The 15,762-nt window shown below is 38.8% G+C and overlaps 1 protein-coding gene across 5 annotated transcripts in view; it reads left to right on the forward strand.

The window, feature by feature from the left end:
* LOC139747092 (kinase suppressor of Ras 2-like) overlaps positions 1 to 15,762 on the forward strand; it is a 49,121-nt gene that overhangs the window by 31,740 nt on the left and 1,619 nt on the right. For 2 of the 5 annotated variants that reach the window (XM_071658904.1, XM_071658908.1), the window contains exons 9-17: positions 131 to 280; positions 1,468 to 1,576; positions 3,527 to 3,550; positions 5,238 to 5,403; positions 5,791 to 6,097; positions 6,891 to 7,076; positions 7,344 to 7,477; positions 9,139 to 9,273; positions 12,329 to 12,458. In XM_071658904.1, coding sequence (XP_071515005.1) covers positions 131 to 280; positions 1,468 to 1,576; positions 3,527 to 3,550; positions 5,238 to 5,403; positions 5,791 to 6,097; positions 6,891 to 7,076; positions 7,344 to 7,477; positions 9,139 to 9,273; positions 12,329 to 12,458 — 1,341 coding nt within the window. The remainder of the gene's footprint in view (positions 1 to 130; positions 281 to 1,467; positions 1,577 to 3,526; positions 3,551 to 5,237; positions 5,404 to 5,790; positions 6,098 to 6,890; positions 7,077 to 7,343; positions 7,478 to 9,138; positions 9,274 to 12,328; positions 12,459 to 15,762) is intronic. The other 3 variants (XM_071658906.1, XM_071658905.1, XM_071658909.1) reach the window with 3 other exon arrangements.

A 15,762-nucleotide genomic window follows, 5' to 3' on the forward strand; every position in this document is an offset into this window, starting at 1 on the left:
AAAAGACAAAGAACCTTGAATAGATATTCATATTTACACTAAAGAGAGAGGCCAGTTTACTGAGACATATTGTTATATTTAGATGGTGTCTAGCAGAGATGAAATTGAATACAGGAATTAAACTTTTCAGACTCTGAAGAAGGGTGGTATGGATGGGGGCGGTGGGCTTCCTAGTCGAGGGCCCCCTGGTGTGTCTCATCTGAATGATGTATTTCCCCCTCCCCTATGGGGCAGCCCCATGTCCTATTCCCAGCCGTCCATTAACATACCATCCTTCCAGGTAAGTGATATTGAATATTGTGTTCATTTTCTTATCAAATTGAAAGTAATCTTAATCTTATAAACCTGTATACTTTATTTGTCAACTAATATTATTGTTAATAGAATTCCTAATAGTCCAGTAACCTCTTGCATTTAAGTTTGAAAAAATTAACGTGAAAGAAGACTTTATTCTTTGTATTAACACTCACTTTTGATTTTTATATACAGTATGTGTTAATGACTGTGGCCTTTTTTGTCTGTTCCTTGCGCCACCTTGCTGGAGGGGGGGATGCTATTTCATGTGTGGCAGGGTGGCGACAGGAATGGATGAAGGCAGCAAGTATGAATATGTACATGCGTATATATAAATGTATATGTCTTTGTATTTATATGCGTGTATACGTTGAAATTTATATGTATGTATATGTGCGTGTGTGGGCGTTTATGTTCATACATCTGTATGTGGGTGGGTTGGGCCATTCCTTGTTTGTTACCTTGCGCTACCTTGTTAATGCAGGAGACGGCAATTGATTATAATATGAAATGATATATTTTTTCATACATATTTGCCATTTCCTGCGTTAGTGAGGTAGCATTAAGAACAGAGGACTGAGCCTTAGAGGAAATATCCTCACTTGGCTCCCTTCTCTGTTCCTTCTCTTGGAAAATTGAAAAATGAGAGGGGAGGATTTCCAATCCCTGCTCCCTCCACTTTTAGTCACCTTCTGCGACACACAGGAAATACGTGGGAAATATTCCCTGCGTGTTGTAAAAGGTAACTTAAAGGGGAGGGAGCGGGAGGCTGGAAATCCTCCCCTTCATTTTTTTTCTTTTCCAAAAGAAGGAACAGAGAAGGGGGCCAAGTGAGGATATTCCCTCTAAGGCTCAGTCCTCTGTTCTTAACGCTACCTCATTATATATTATTCCTGGGGATAGGAGAGCAAGATTACTTTCCACGTATTCCCTGTGTGTCGTAGAAGATGACGAAAAGGGGTGGGACTGGGGGGCTAGAAATCCTCTTCTGTTTTACTTTTCCAAAAGAAGGAACAGAGATGTGGGCCAAGTGAGGATTTTCCCTCTGAGACTCAGTCATCTGTTCTTGACATTACCTTGCTGAAGAGTATGTAATTATATTTAGTGTATTGTAGTATTTCCTTGTTACATGATTAGTTTTAATCAGTAATTGATGGACTTCTGTGTCTTTAGGGTCCAGACTCCAGTTCGAACACCTCCAGTTGCAATTCTTCCACCCCTTCCAGCCCAGCTCCAGTTATCTCTGCTTCTCCTGCACAGCAACAAGCATTCCGTTTTCCAGGTGACTAATTATATATTAATTTTTGCAGTGATCTTGAGTTGGTAAAGTTAACAAGTCAGATGAACTCATGATATTCCGTAGTATTACAAATATTCTTCTACATTCACATGTTTGATATATTATGTTGTTTATACTTCATTTTAGCTCCAGCAGTTACAGTTATTTTATAGTAACTTATTTAATTGGTGTTATGATTAAGGAGAAGGCAAAATTCTACAAGGACTTGTGTTTTTGTGAAAAAGACTATACTGTTTTATACAACTTTATTGTACATGTGTTTGTAAACTGTCTACTTGTGAGTCCATTGAGCTGGCCATGTTGGAAATAAGCAAAAGCCCCTCCTACCCCCGCAAAACGTGATTATCTGATTTTGCTTGCTATTTTAAGTAAGAATCTGCAGAGTTGGTGTTTGAGTTTGAAAGAGTGTAATTGGAGGAAGTTGTGAGTATATGTGAATAAAAGGAAGGTTATTAGGTTTAGCAAGGTTGGGCAAGGTTATTAGGTTTAACAGGGTTGAGGGACAGGTTAGGTTAGATGTGAGTTTGAATGTAGAAAAATTGAAGGAAATGAAGTGTTTTAGACACCTGAGAGTGGATGTGGCAGTGAATGAAACCATGGAAGCAGAAGTGAGTCATAGGGTGGATGAGGGGGCAAAGGTTCTGGAGTGCTGAAAAATGTGAGGAAAGAGAGAACATTATTTGGGAGGGCGAAAATGGATATGATTGAAGGTATAGTAGTTCCAATTATATTATCTGGATGCAAGGTATGGCCTATATATAAGGCTGTGCGGAGGAGGATGGATGTGATGGAAATGAAATGTTTGTGGACAATATGTAGTGTGGGATGGTTTGATCAAGTAAGTGATGAAAGGGTAAGAAAGAAGTGTGGTAGTATAAAGATTGAGGTCAAGAGAGGGTGGATGATGTGTTGAAATGGTTTGGATATATGGATAGGATGTGTGAGTAAACGTTGTCAGAGAGGATATATGCATCAGAAGTGGAGGATACAAGGTGAACTGAGTGACCAAATGTGGGAATGGAATGAAAAAGAATTTGAATGATTGGGATCTGAACATGCAGAAGGGTGAAAGATGTTCATGGAATAGACTTTATTGGAACAATGTGATATATAGGGGTAGACATGCTGTCACTGTGAAGCATCCTGGGTATGGGGCCTCATTGTGGACAGGAAGCTGTGCTTTCGCTGCATTACATATGAGAGCTAGACAATGGATGTGAGTAGATGTAGCCTTTCTTCGTCTCTTCCTGGCGCTATCTTGCTGATGCAGGAAATGGTGATCAGTAATGAAAAAAAGGAATTGCATTTATCCTACCCACATATTTCATGCATATCATAAAAGGTAATTCAAATAGGCTGGAAATTGTCCCCTCCCATATCATCAATTAATTAATGTATTTACTGAAGGAGCCAAGCAAGCATTTTTTTATTATAGGCTTTGTTGCATGTTTCTTAAGCTTGCTCGCTAAGGTGAAAAATTGAAAAAATTTATTTTTGTTTGGATTTGACATGGTAAGGATGACAGTTTGAGTTTTTTGTCTTTAGGAGATAAGCATAACTGTAATTAAGATGGTGATTTGGTTAAGTTCATTAGGAAGAATGGATATAAAGAAATAATAGAGGGAGCAGTTTAAAGGCACAGTGAGATTATGAGTTATGTGCTAATGGATGTTTCAAGAGATTCATTGATTTTAAGAAAATGTTTTTAATCTCAGTACATTACATGAAAATGTGTCTGTGATACAAGTATAGTAAAGAAAGAGTTGAAGCTCTGGACTTGAATTTATAAAGGATGGGTTTGTATAGTACTATCAGTTATAAGAATATGGTACTATATTTGGTAATTGTAGCATGTTTTGTGATTCTGTTGATATCTTTTTTAATCATTTGACCATAACAGTTATTAGATCAACATTATTGCTGTTTCCTCAGTTACACGAGGATTTCACTTACCAGGTAGGTGGCAAGGTGGGTGGCATAACAAATGTGGTTTAGTATTTTTTTTTCCAAAGTGTACATTTCTTTTATGTGTGATTATTTTGTTGTAGTTATACATGAACTTTCCTTGTAATTTAAATCTATACATTTCAGATCTCAGTTAGAGTACAAGAATTTTCTCATACAGCAGTTAAGATGCATAGTTTTGTGGCTGTAATATGTCATTTGTCCTTGTCTGCCAGCATTTTTTTTTCACGTTCTTTGTAGATTCACGCTTGTCCAAATAAATGCAATGAAATAGTTAAATGTGCATGTAATATCAGTAGATTGTTTAGGGTATTATATTTAAACTTAAGCTCTCATTATCAGCATGAATATTACTTAGTTTACATATGATTTACTGACGTATTGACTAGTCTCTCAGGATGTTGTAAATCAAGTAGTTTAGGTTGTTCAGTTTTCTCTCATCTCGTGTTTTATTTTGACACCAAATAGGTCTATGATCCATCATTCATAACTTCTATCAGACAAGCTTGGTCTTGACATATTTCACTTTCTTTAACCCCCTTAGTTATTGTTTTTGCAATTGCAAGACATCTTTCACACCTTTAATCCATCTCATTCTAGGCTTTTGTGATGGTTATCTCCCTCATGGTATCCATTGTGAGAACTTTGATTTTATTTTCCATTTTTTCATACTTTATCACCGTTTCCCATGTTAGCGAGGTAGCACAAAAATTTTATTGGTATCCTGAATTTTCTGTTCTTTGCCTATGTCCATACTGTCACAACATATTTTTTTCTACAGCATCTCACACATATTGTATGTTCAGATCTCCTTTCTCATTCAATCTTGTCACTTTTGTTATTATCAACACTTTCCATTTTGTTTTCAAATTTGGGGACATGGCTCTCACTGACTGGGCAATGAGCCTAACAAGGTATGGTACTTTGATACTTGATGGTATAGAAAGGTCATGTGATGGGTTCCTGTGAGATGTAGAACACTGCTTTCCTACTGCTTAAATAAACATACATAGTATTAGGTGTCACTGACTATGAGTCAATATGGGCCTACCAAGGGTGGGGCCTTCATGGGCTCAAAACTTGGGCATGGCAGGTAGCCCACATCCAACCCAGGCATTCATTCTCCCCTTGGAGCTAGTTGATAAATAGATACTTGGCTTATGCTGGTGTGTTTTTGTACATATACAGACACAGAGAGGGTTGTTAAAACAAGGTTAAGAGACAGGGCAACATTAGAGGAAAACTTTCTTCCCATAACACACAAATGATAATCAAAAATAGAAGTCTCACACACACACACATACATTCAAGTGTAAAACTCCCTCCCCACACAGTACAAATAGGTGATTGTACTCACTTCAGTCACTAAGGATATGGTTAATGCAGACATCATACTTAGATTTAGGAAGTTGTATGATAATAGGGAATGTTCAAGAGATGGGATCTCACTAGTGTAAAACTATCTGTACAGCACAACTTGATTTTGTTTTCCCATATACTGCAAAGCGTGTTCCTTCAACTTGCTTTATGTCTTCCTTTATACTGCATAATGATTTCATCAGCGAGTCACAGTCTTGTTGTAGAATAATGTCATGCCAATCTTGAGTAAGCTCAGCTGGAGGAAATAGCTGTAAATTTTGCATAAAACTATTAATATTATGTTTATTTCTGTTGATAGACATGAGTGATGATTCTGGAGACATTCCCTTAGAAATGTGGCATCTGGCAACTATCACAAACAGACCACTTCCAAAGGCTCCTCTGTCTGCATCATCCACACAGAGTGATGTCATCGACTCTCGTCAGTCACATGATTCAGATCGCACTGTGTCTCAAACATCAGGGTAGGTAGTAGAATGTATTTAGGGAAAATATCTTCTGAACAAGTATTTACTGTGAATATATTTTCACTGTGCTGATGAGTAGGTGCTATGACTAATGAAAAGAAGTTTTTGTGCATTATTTGTATATTTTTGAGCTACATGTAAAGTGGGAAGTGATTTGAATCAATAGTTGTCCGTTCATAGCTATATTTGATGCAGTTATAGTGAAGACAGTTCTTGAATAGTTCTAATCTCTTGAGATGTTAATAACATCCAGTAAAATGACATTTTTCCACTTTAGTTGACCATGTGCTCTGTTTATACTCCTTGGAGTTATACATCCATTTCATTTAGATTGTCTTTATTGTAAATTTCATAATGTACAGTGAGTCGCCTTTCTTCCATCAGGTCTGGTAGTACAGGCACTGATGATTCAGAACGCACAATAGCTGGTCGGGTGGATTCTCAAGATTCCACTGTTTCTGATGGAGAGAATGCAGATCCACGCTGTACTCGACAGAATAGTGTCAGTAGTGTGTCGCAGTCACTTCGAGAGTGGGATATCCCTTATGATGAACTTGACCGTGGAGAAGTCATTGGCCGTGGTCGATTTGGTATTGTGTATTCGGGAAACTGGCATGGTCATGTGGCTATTAAAGAGCTCCGTATGGACTGTGTAAATGATGAAAAAACTCTTGAGGCATTTAAAGCTGAAGTAAGTATAGTAACTGGAGTTTGTCATTACATATCTGTTGTGTTCATGCTAGTTTGATCAAGTTTAAGTGATTGCATACTTAAATTCAAGGTCAGTGGAAGTAGACCTACTTTGGGTTTTATTTTATTTGTTTGTGCAACTTGGAAGTGTGGTTTGGAAACCCCTAATTCATTCTTGCCTATACAGGCGAGGCATTATGTAACTTCAGGGTTACATTCCAAGAAAGATTAACTATTTAAGTGAAATGACAATAAGTGAATCCATTTTCCTATCATAACCCAGGTATAAATGCTAGTTATGTTCCTTGATACCTAACTAGAGAATATATTCTGTAGTAATTTTGTTTTATAAAATATGAAATTAATACAAGTGCATATTTATGTCTGTTACTTCAGTATGAAGTACAGTATAAATAATGAGAATACTAACCAGATATGTTGTGAATCTTTTCTTTGGAAGTGGGTTGAAATAGAAGGGCAATGTGCACTTCATTCCTTAGCACTTAGGTGGTTTAAAACGTTAAGTTTTACCTTGAGTGTAGCACTTTTCTTGATTTCTTGGCAGTATAAAGCTCACCATTGTTACTTGTTGGGCATTTTTGACTCATGACATGCAGATAATGGCCATAACGTATGACTGTCAACATAGCAGTTCACAACTGGGAAAACTTAAATGCAGAACTCTGTCTCAGTGCAAATGTGTATCCTAGGTAGTTATGATGAAGTGTCTGTGAAGATATTTATTTACAGGTTTCTGTTTAACGTTTAAGAATAATTAGCTTTCTGTATGACAGGTGAGTACATTCCGCAAGACTCGTCATGAAAACTTGGTACTGTTTATGGGTGCTTGCATGAAGCCTCCCCGGCTTGCAATAGTCACGAGCCTGTGTAAGGGCAGGACTCTCTACACTCACATCCATGTCCAGAAAGATAAGTTCAACATGTCAAAGACCATCATGATTGCTCAACAGATTTCACAGGTATTTTGTTATTTGTATTTTGTGAACCGATTTTGATATTTGGTAAAAATAGATGTATTAGTAAGTAGAATGAACATATGAATTTTAATCATTTTAACCTGACCATTTTGTTAATTTTCAGTGTGTATTATGTTTTTTATCTGACCTATGTTGAATAGCTTGTTGCATCATTCAGCCATATCATTTGTTGATGCTCTAAAGCTCATAGTAATGAAACATTACTATGATATGATAGACTTATTTTTACATTGAATTTTGTTCTTACAGGGTATGGGCTACTTGCATGCTCGAGGAATAGTTCATAAGGACCTCAAAACTAAAAACATATTTCTGGAGAGTGGCAAGGTTGTCATCACGGACTTTGGTCTGTTCAATGTTACGAGACTCTGCCATGATAGCAGGTTAGTGGTCAGGGAATCTTCCAGTCCTGTGACAGTTGAAAGGTTTGCTGCAATACAGTTGTGTTTAGTTATTGGTTCTTTACACTCTCCTGAGAGAGTGCTTTACTATTATTGTGCTACTGTAACTGTTCATCACTTAATGTGCATAATTTATAAACCATAGTATATACTCTGTAAACTTTCCTGTCTATCTGCCACCCTGACTATCAAGGTGCACCTCACTCTCGCGCTCTTCCAAAGCATGGATATATCCAGCCCACCGTGATCTAAAGCTCTTTTATTATCAATTAACTAGTTGCTATCATGACTTCCCAGTTCTATCTGTAATATCTCAGCAATGTATTTTCAGCTGATGCCCATTCCCTCCAGGAACTCCCTCATGGGGTGGCCACAGCAAAAGTGTTTCTATAACTAGTGAACTCTATTGCTGCTTCATAGCCAAAAGTGCCTCATCCTTAATAGGCCACTGGCAGAGGGCATTTCTAATGCAGTGCTTCCAGAGGCTCCTACCTAATTTTCCAGCCAACAACTACTACTTAATATTCTAGCCCACTACTACTACCTTACGTTCCAACCCACCATGTCTAACTAATTTTCACGTTTAATGTTCCTACCTACCACTTCTACCTACTGTCTCAACCTAATGCTCTTACCTACTGTCCCTACCTTTTACTTCTATCTACTGTTCTAGTCTTTTTGCCAAAAGGCAGGGTTAGCACATAACGCTCACAGCAGGAAAATCTAGAGTTATGAAGAATGGGCAGTGTGCGTTAAGTGTCAAATATTTTATGTGCCAAGGAGAGATTGTATGTGTGTGGACAGAATGCCAGCAGTCCATATGTGGATGAGGCAGAAAGAAAAAGACAGCCACTGAAGTGCTGGCTCATGCATGTCACTAACCCTCCCAATACCTAGGCATGTAGTACTGTTACTATACCTCCCTGGTTGGTGGCTGCCTACCAGCTACTACCTGTAAATCCAAATAAACCATTATTTATTTATTTATTTTGTTAGAAAGTCAGAATTCAGGAATTTAGAGCCTTTCCATATGTGGACAAATCCTAGGTGTGTGCACTACCAACAGACCAGAACAATTTCAATAAAATACTCCCTATCAAATTTGCTTGGCACAGCCATTAAGCTGCTGATACCCAAGATTAGTGATAGGTTAATCTTTTTGGCACTGTTACCCCTTAAGCAAGCCAACAAAACTGCAATTATCCACTTCATCTTTTCCAATGGCATACATGAGAAAAAAGAAATGAGAATAAAAATTTTATTACCATCTTTCTCAAGATATTTTGAATCATTAGCAACTAAAACTTTAGCATTAACCTAGAAAAAATGAGGATGATTGATTTTTATACCTTGGTATAAGCCCTATCTTATCCCAAGTAGGGCATTAAAGCTAAGCAGCAACACTGGAGAGCATCAGTTATGGAGAGACTTTTGCTGTAGCCATCCCCTTGAGAGAGTTCTCAAATGGAATGAGCATCAGACAGACAGACAGGAATTAAGAATAATAAGTGTTGCTATTGTTAAGTTCAAGATGTTTATATGATTTTTTGAATTATTGTCTAAGACTTTTAAAAACATTTTAGTTCTTGAAGATTACTTGATTACAGGCTTTATATTTATATTGACTAACTTGTCCCTTGTAGACGGGGAAACTGGCTGAGCATACCTCCAGGTTGGTTGTGTTACCTTTCCCCTGAAGTCATGAGGAACCTTCGTGTAGCACAGAAACAGGATGATGGCCTTCCATTCACTACCTATTCTGATGTCTATTGTTTCGGGTAAGTTATGACTTTTTTTTTTTCAAACCTGCTCATCTTTCCAATATGGGCAAGATTTAGCCAGAAACAGATGAGCAAGCCTTAAAGGAAAAATCCTTGTTTTGCTCCCTCTCCTTGTAGAATAGGATAATACAGGAGGGGAGGATTTCTTCCAGTCCCATGTGCCTTCACCTGTCAGTCACCATCTTCATGTAGGAGATAAGTGGATATTATTTTCTCTATCATGTTCCCAGGTATAAAATATAACTAGTTGAAGAATGATGGTCCTCGTAATGAACTAACCATAAAATTTATCCCCCTGCATATTCCTTAACCTCTTACTCTTTAGCTTTGTTTCAGATATTGAACATCCTGATTTCTCTAACTAAACATAGCATTTGTCTCTCCCTTCATTTCATCCTTTTTACAACAATGGACAATTCAGACACTCCAACATAAACCTTGGAGGAAAAGTTCTACTTGCACTTACTCCTATGTCCTTGTCCTTTGTGGAGATGGTGGCACAGGAGGAAGGGCTTTTAGCCATTCCACTCCCACCCATTTAGTCGCTTTCTATAACAGACAAGAGATATGTGTATTTTTGTGGGATGAGCACAAGACAAGTAGTAAGTTCTGTATCTTCAGTGTGATAGTTTCATTTCGGGCATGGAGGGTTTTGTGTTAAGAAGCATCTTTAGATTGGCAGGTAATACATGGAGTGATGATTTTGCTCTGTTTGAAAGCATGGCAGTCCCATGTCTTTGTTCTTCTCTATAGGACATTCAGGAATGTAGTTTTGACATCAGTCTCATTAAAGAGATTGATAAAATTTGAAGTCAGGGCTTTTGTAATAAACCAGGAATAGTGTATTTTCACATTTATATTTTGGTATATTAACACCTTTCGTGATCCTTGAACCACCACCCATCGAAGCGGAAGGTACAGTGTTTATACACTGGGCTTCCAGGCTAGAAGAAAATCTTGCTATTGGACTAATAAGTATCCAGTAGCTCTGAATAGGTGCCCCACTCATCCAGAGAGGTGTTAACATGTTGCTTAAAGTATACATTATTATGCATTTCATGTTTGTATAATTTTTGTATTGTCAATGAACTGACATAAGATGAATGGATATTCATTAGTCAAACAGTGGATTTCTTTCTTATAGGCCGGTAGTTAGTGGTAAAGGCTTACTGGTGGAGTTATGTTCACTAAAGCAAGTTTTAATAAGCACACATTTCTATGTATTTATGTGATTAATATGGGGTTAAGTATAAAGGCAGAATCGGCTAACAAATTTTATTTGTTACTGACACATTAGAGAAATACACCCAGAAGTGTAAGCCTGGGTTTGGGTGCATTACACACGACAGCTAGAGAATGGAGAGTGAATGTTGACTTTCTTCGTCTGTCCCAGGCAACTTGATTGCTATGTCCTGCATTTGCAAGAATGAAAAAAAGTAGAAGGTTTATTGTATGGTGAAATGGTTAATTAACAGTATATGGAAATGTGCAAAGAGAGATGTATATCCTGGGTCTGGATTGACAGCTGTGCTTTTTAGTGGAAGATAGCATGCTGGTTATTGATATAGATTTTTGCATTGTTACAGATTTATTCTTGTTGATGGTCTTACCTAGAAATAGTTGCAATATTATTTTTCTCAGGAACAGACGAAAAATGGCCACATCCACTCATATCCATTCTCTAGCTGTCATATATAATGCACCAAAACCACAATTCCCTGTCTATAACCAGGCCTTTCAGCTGTACCTTTCCAGACATGCCCTTGTTCAGTCCATTGACAGCATGTCAACCCCAGGTATAATACATTGTTCCTCTTACTCTGTCCTGAGCATGCTTTTCAGCCCCCATTGCTCAAAATCTATATCACTATTTTTCCATCTCATTGGTCTCCCCATTCTGTTTTCCCTTCAATTCTGTCCAACACATTCTCTTTGTCATACTTTCCTCACTCATTCTCTATATGTCCAAACAATTTCAGCACAACCTCTTCAACTCTCAACCACACACACTACACTTCTCTCTTATCCTTACATTACTTAATTGATCAACACCTTACATTGCTTATATTAAAAACAATCGCCATATATTGTCCTCACTTCATTTCCAACATATCCATCCTCCTCTGCACATCCTTATTTAAAGCCCATACCTCACAGTCTTATAATACTGTTCAGAATACTATTCCATTTAACATGACCAGTGTTGTCTTTCCAGAGAATGTTCTCTTTCCACAGATTGTTCAGTGTTTCCAGAACCTTTGCCTCCTCACCCATCCCATAACCCACTTTCTTCATTTATTCCTGGTGCTATCTTATTCATGCAGGAGAGCAAAAATGGATGTTTGAAGGAATAGCATGGGTTGTACAGAGGAGGATAGATTTGTTGGAAATGAAATGTTTGAGGACAATATGTGGTGCGAGGTGGTTTGATAGAGTAAGTAATGAAAGGGCAAGAGATGTGTGAAAATAAGAGTGTGGTGGAGAGAACAGAAGAGGGTGTGTTGAAATGGTTTGGACATATGGAGAGAATGAGTGAGGAAAGATTGACAAAGAGGATATATGTGTCAGAGGTGGAGGGAACAAGGAGAAGTGGGAGACCAAATTATAGGTGGAAGGATGGAGTGAAAAAAGATTTTGAGCAATTAGGGCCTAAACATACAGAAAGGTGAGAGGCATGCAAGGAATGGAGTGAATTGGAATGATGTGGTATACTGTGGTCAAGGTGCGGTCAGTAGACTGAGCAAGGGCACATGAAACATTTGGGGTAAACCACGGAAAGGTCTTTGGGGCCTGGATATGGATAAGGAGCTGTGGTTTAGGTGCATTATACGTGCTAGAGACCGAGTGTAAATGAATGTGGCCTTTTTTCTCAGTTTTCCTGACGCTACCACGCTGAAGGAGCAGGTAGTGATGCTGTTTCCTGTGGGGTAGCTCCAGGAATGGATGAAAGCAGCAAGCACGAATATGTACCTGTGTATATATGTTCTCATTTTTTATATCAAGTTCAAATACCTTGGTGAAATTTATATTTATGTTATTTCTACTTTTTCAGGACAGTATGGTATGAACTGTTGTGTGGGGAATGGCCACATAAGGGATTGCCTCCTGAGGCCATCATCTGGCAGGTTGGACGAGGGATGAAACCTTCTCTTGCCAACTTGCAAGCATCACGTGATGTCAAGGTGAGAGAGTAGATAAAGCTTTCTTATTTTTTTACCCTGTGTTTACGAGAGGAATTACCTGATAGTATGGGTAACTGTAAATGATTAGGTGCCATATTTGGTGGAATGGATGCATGCTATGCCGTTTCAAGTAGGCTTTCACGACTAAATCCAGGGTTTTTTTGAGTACGTTAATGTGGATCCACAGTGTGTGATGAACAACTTTGAGCACACTCTGCTGTACCCCCTTATGGTAAAATTATTGAACATAAGTGGGTGGGAACTCAATCTTTATTGGGAGATAAAAACAAGTAGTGGTGATGTGAGAAGGAGAGAGTATTTTGAAGGTTTGTTGAATGTGTTTGATGATAGAGTGGCAGATATAGGGTGTTTTGGTCGAGGTGGTGTGCAAAGTGAGAGGGTTAGGGAAAATGATTTGGTAAACAGAAGAGGTAGTAAAAGCTTTGCGGAAGATGAAAGCCGGCAAGGCAGCAGGTTTGGATGGTATTGCAGTGGAATTTATTAAAAAAGGGGGGTGACTATTATTGACTGGTTGGTAAGGTTATTTAATGTGTGCATGACTCATGGTGAGGTGCCTGAGGATTGGTGGAATGCGTGCATAGTGCCATTGTACAAAGGCAAAGGGGATAAGAGCGAGTGCTCAAATTACAGAGGTATAAGTTTGTTGAGTATTCCTGGTAAATTATATGGGAGGGTATTGATTGAGAGGGTGAAGGCATGTACAGAGCATCAGATTGGGGAAGAGCAGTGTGGTTTCAGAAGTGGTAGAGGATGTGTGGATCAGGTGTTTGCTTGGAAGAATGTATGCGAGAAATACTTAGAAAGGCAAATGGTTTTTGTATGTAGCATTTATGGATCTGGAGAAGGCATATGATAGAGATGCTCTGTGGAAGGTATTAAGAATATATGGTGTGGGGGGCAAGTTGTTAGAAGCAGTGAAAAGTTTTTATCGAGGATGTAAGGCATGTGTACGTGTAGGAAGAGAGGAAAGTGATTGGTTCTCAGCGAATGTAGGTTTGCGGCAGGGGTGTGTGATATCTCCATGGTTGTTTAATTTGTTTATGGATGGGGTTGTTAGGGAGGTGAATGCAAGAGTTTTGGAAAGAGGGGCAAGTATGAAGTCTGTTGGGGATGAGAGAGTTTGGGAAGTGAGTCAGTTGTTGTTCACTGATGATACACCGCTGGTGGCTGATTCATGTGAGAAACTGCAGAAGCTGGTGACAGTTTGGTAAAGTGTGTGAAAGAAGAAAGTTAAGAGTAAATGTGAATAAGATTAAGGTTATTAGGTACAGTAGGGTTGAGGGTCAAGTCAATTGGGAGGCAAGTTTGAATGGAGAAAAACTGGAGGAAGTAAAGTGTTTTAGATATCTGGGAGTGGATCTGGCAGCGGATGGAACCATGGAAGCGGAAGTGGATCATGGGTGGGGGAGGGGGCGAAAACTCTGGGAGCCTTGAAGAATGTGTGGAAGTCGAGAACATTATCTCGGAAAGCAAATGTGTGGAAGTCGAGAACATTATCTCGGAAAGCAAAAATGGGTATGTTTGAAGGAATAGTGGTTCCAACAATGTTGTATGGTTGCGAGATGTGGGCTATGGATAGAGTTGTGCGCAGGAGGATGGATGTGCTGGAAATGAGATGTTTGAGGACAATGTGTGGTGTGAGGTGGTTTGATCGAGTAAGTAACGTGAGGTACGAGATGTGTGGAAATAAAAAGAGCGTGGTTGAGAGAGCAGAAGAGGGTGTTTTGAAATGGCTTGGGCACATGGAGAGAATGAGTGAGGAAAGATTGACCAAGAGGATATATGTGTCGGAGGTGGAGGGAACGAGGAGAAGTGGGAGACCAAATTGGAGGTGGAAAGATGGAGTGAAAAAGATTTTGTGTGATCAGGGCCTGAAGATGCGGGAGGGTGAAAGGAGGGCAAGGAATAGAGTGAATTGGAGCGATGTGGTATACCGAGGTTGACGTGCTGTCAGTGGATTGAATCAGGGCTGTCTGGGGTAAACCATGGAAAGCTGTGTAGGTATGTATATTTGCGTGTGTGGACGTATGTATATACATGTGTATGGGTTGGGCCATTTCTTTTGTCTGTTTCCTTGCGCTACCTCGCAAACGCGGGAGACCGACAAAAAAAAAAAAAAAAAAACATTAAGAAATAGGCTGTTTGGATTAGTTCTTTCATACTTGATCGTCGTTTCCCTTGTTAGTAAGGTAAAGTCAGGAACAGGAAAAAAGGCTTCATCCGCTCATGCATGCTCTAGCTGTCGTGTAATGCAGAAACCACAGCTTCCTTTCCTTCATGTTCAGTGGTTATGACGAGTCAGTTCAATCATGTGTGTGGAAATATGTCAATTGCAAATGTGAATTAAAGTAAGAGATTAATTTGTGAAAGGAAGGAATTAGATTGGAAGATGAAGCTTAAATTATTCGTACATAATTAGGAGTGCAGTGAAAGCTCTGGTGATTAGAAAACATAAGCATGAAGCTTGTATGATAAGAGTACTTATCCTAGCTCTGATGTATGCTTATGAAACCCAAATTTATATAGGTCAGGATAGGTTGAAAATAAAAGTAAAGATGGATAATTTATGTAGAAAAATGGAAATAGGAAAACTAGTACAATGAATATGTGAAGATGGTATGAAGGAGAGCTCGTTAGAAAGGTGCACAGATGAAAGCCTTTTAAGATGATGTCAGGTAGAACATAAGGCACATGATAGACAGGTCAAAATGGTCTTTTGTAATACAGTAGAAAGATCAAGGAGGAGAGGTAAACTGTGGGAGAGATGGACAGACAAAGAGGAATTAGGTTAGAGTTAAATATATTTCAGGTAAAGGTGTTATAGGAATGGATGGGGATCAAATGAAATGGTATGAATGAAGACTGTTCTCATATGACGGCTCATCTATGTCTATATTCCTGATGCCTGGTAGCTTCTGGAACTCCCTCATGGGGGTGGCCATGGCAATGGAGTCTCCATAACTAGTGAACGAAAGTGCTGCTTCTTAGCCTTTATGGCTTACCCTTAATAGGCCACTGGTAGAAGGCAAGTCTAGTAGAGTGTTTGAAGAGGCTCCTACCTAATGTTCCTACTGACACCTCTACTTAAAGGTTCCTATCTACTACTAGTATCTATTGCTTCCAAAATTTTGCCAAAAGGCAGGACTAGCTCAATGCTCAATACAGGAAAATCTAGTTTCGAAGAATGAGCCGTGCAAGTTAAATGTTGTGTGTGACAAGGAGAGATTGCATGTTTGTGGACAGAATGCCTGTAGTTCATGAGTGGGTGATTATTAAGATAAGA

Source organism: Panulirus ornatus, chromosome 67 (assembly GCF_036320965.1).
Source record: "Panulirus ornatus isolate Po-2019 chromosome 67, ASM3632096v1, whole genome shotgun sequence".
Lineage (NCBI taxonomy): Eukaryota > Metazoa > Arthropoda > Malacostraca > Decapoda > Palinuridae > Panulirus > Panulirus ornatus.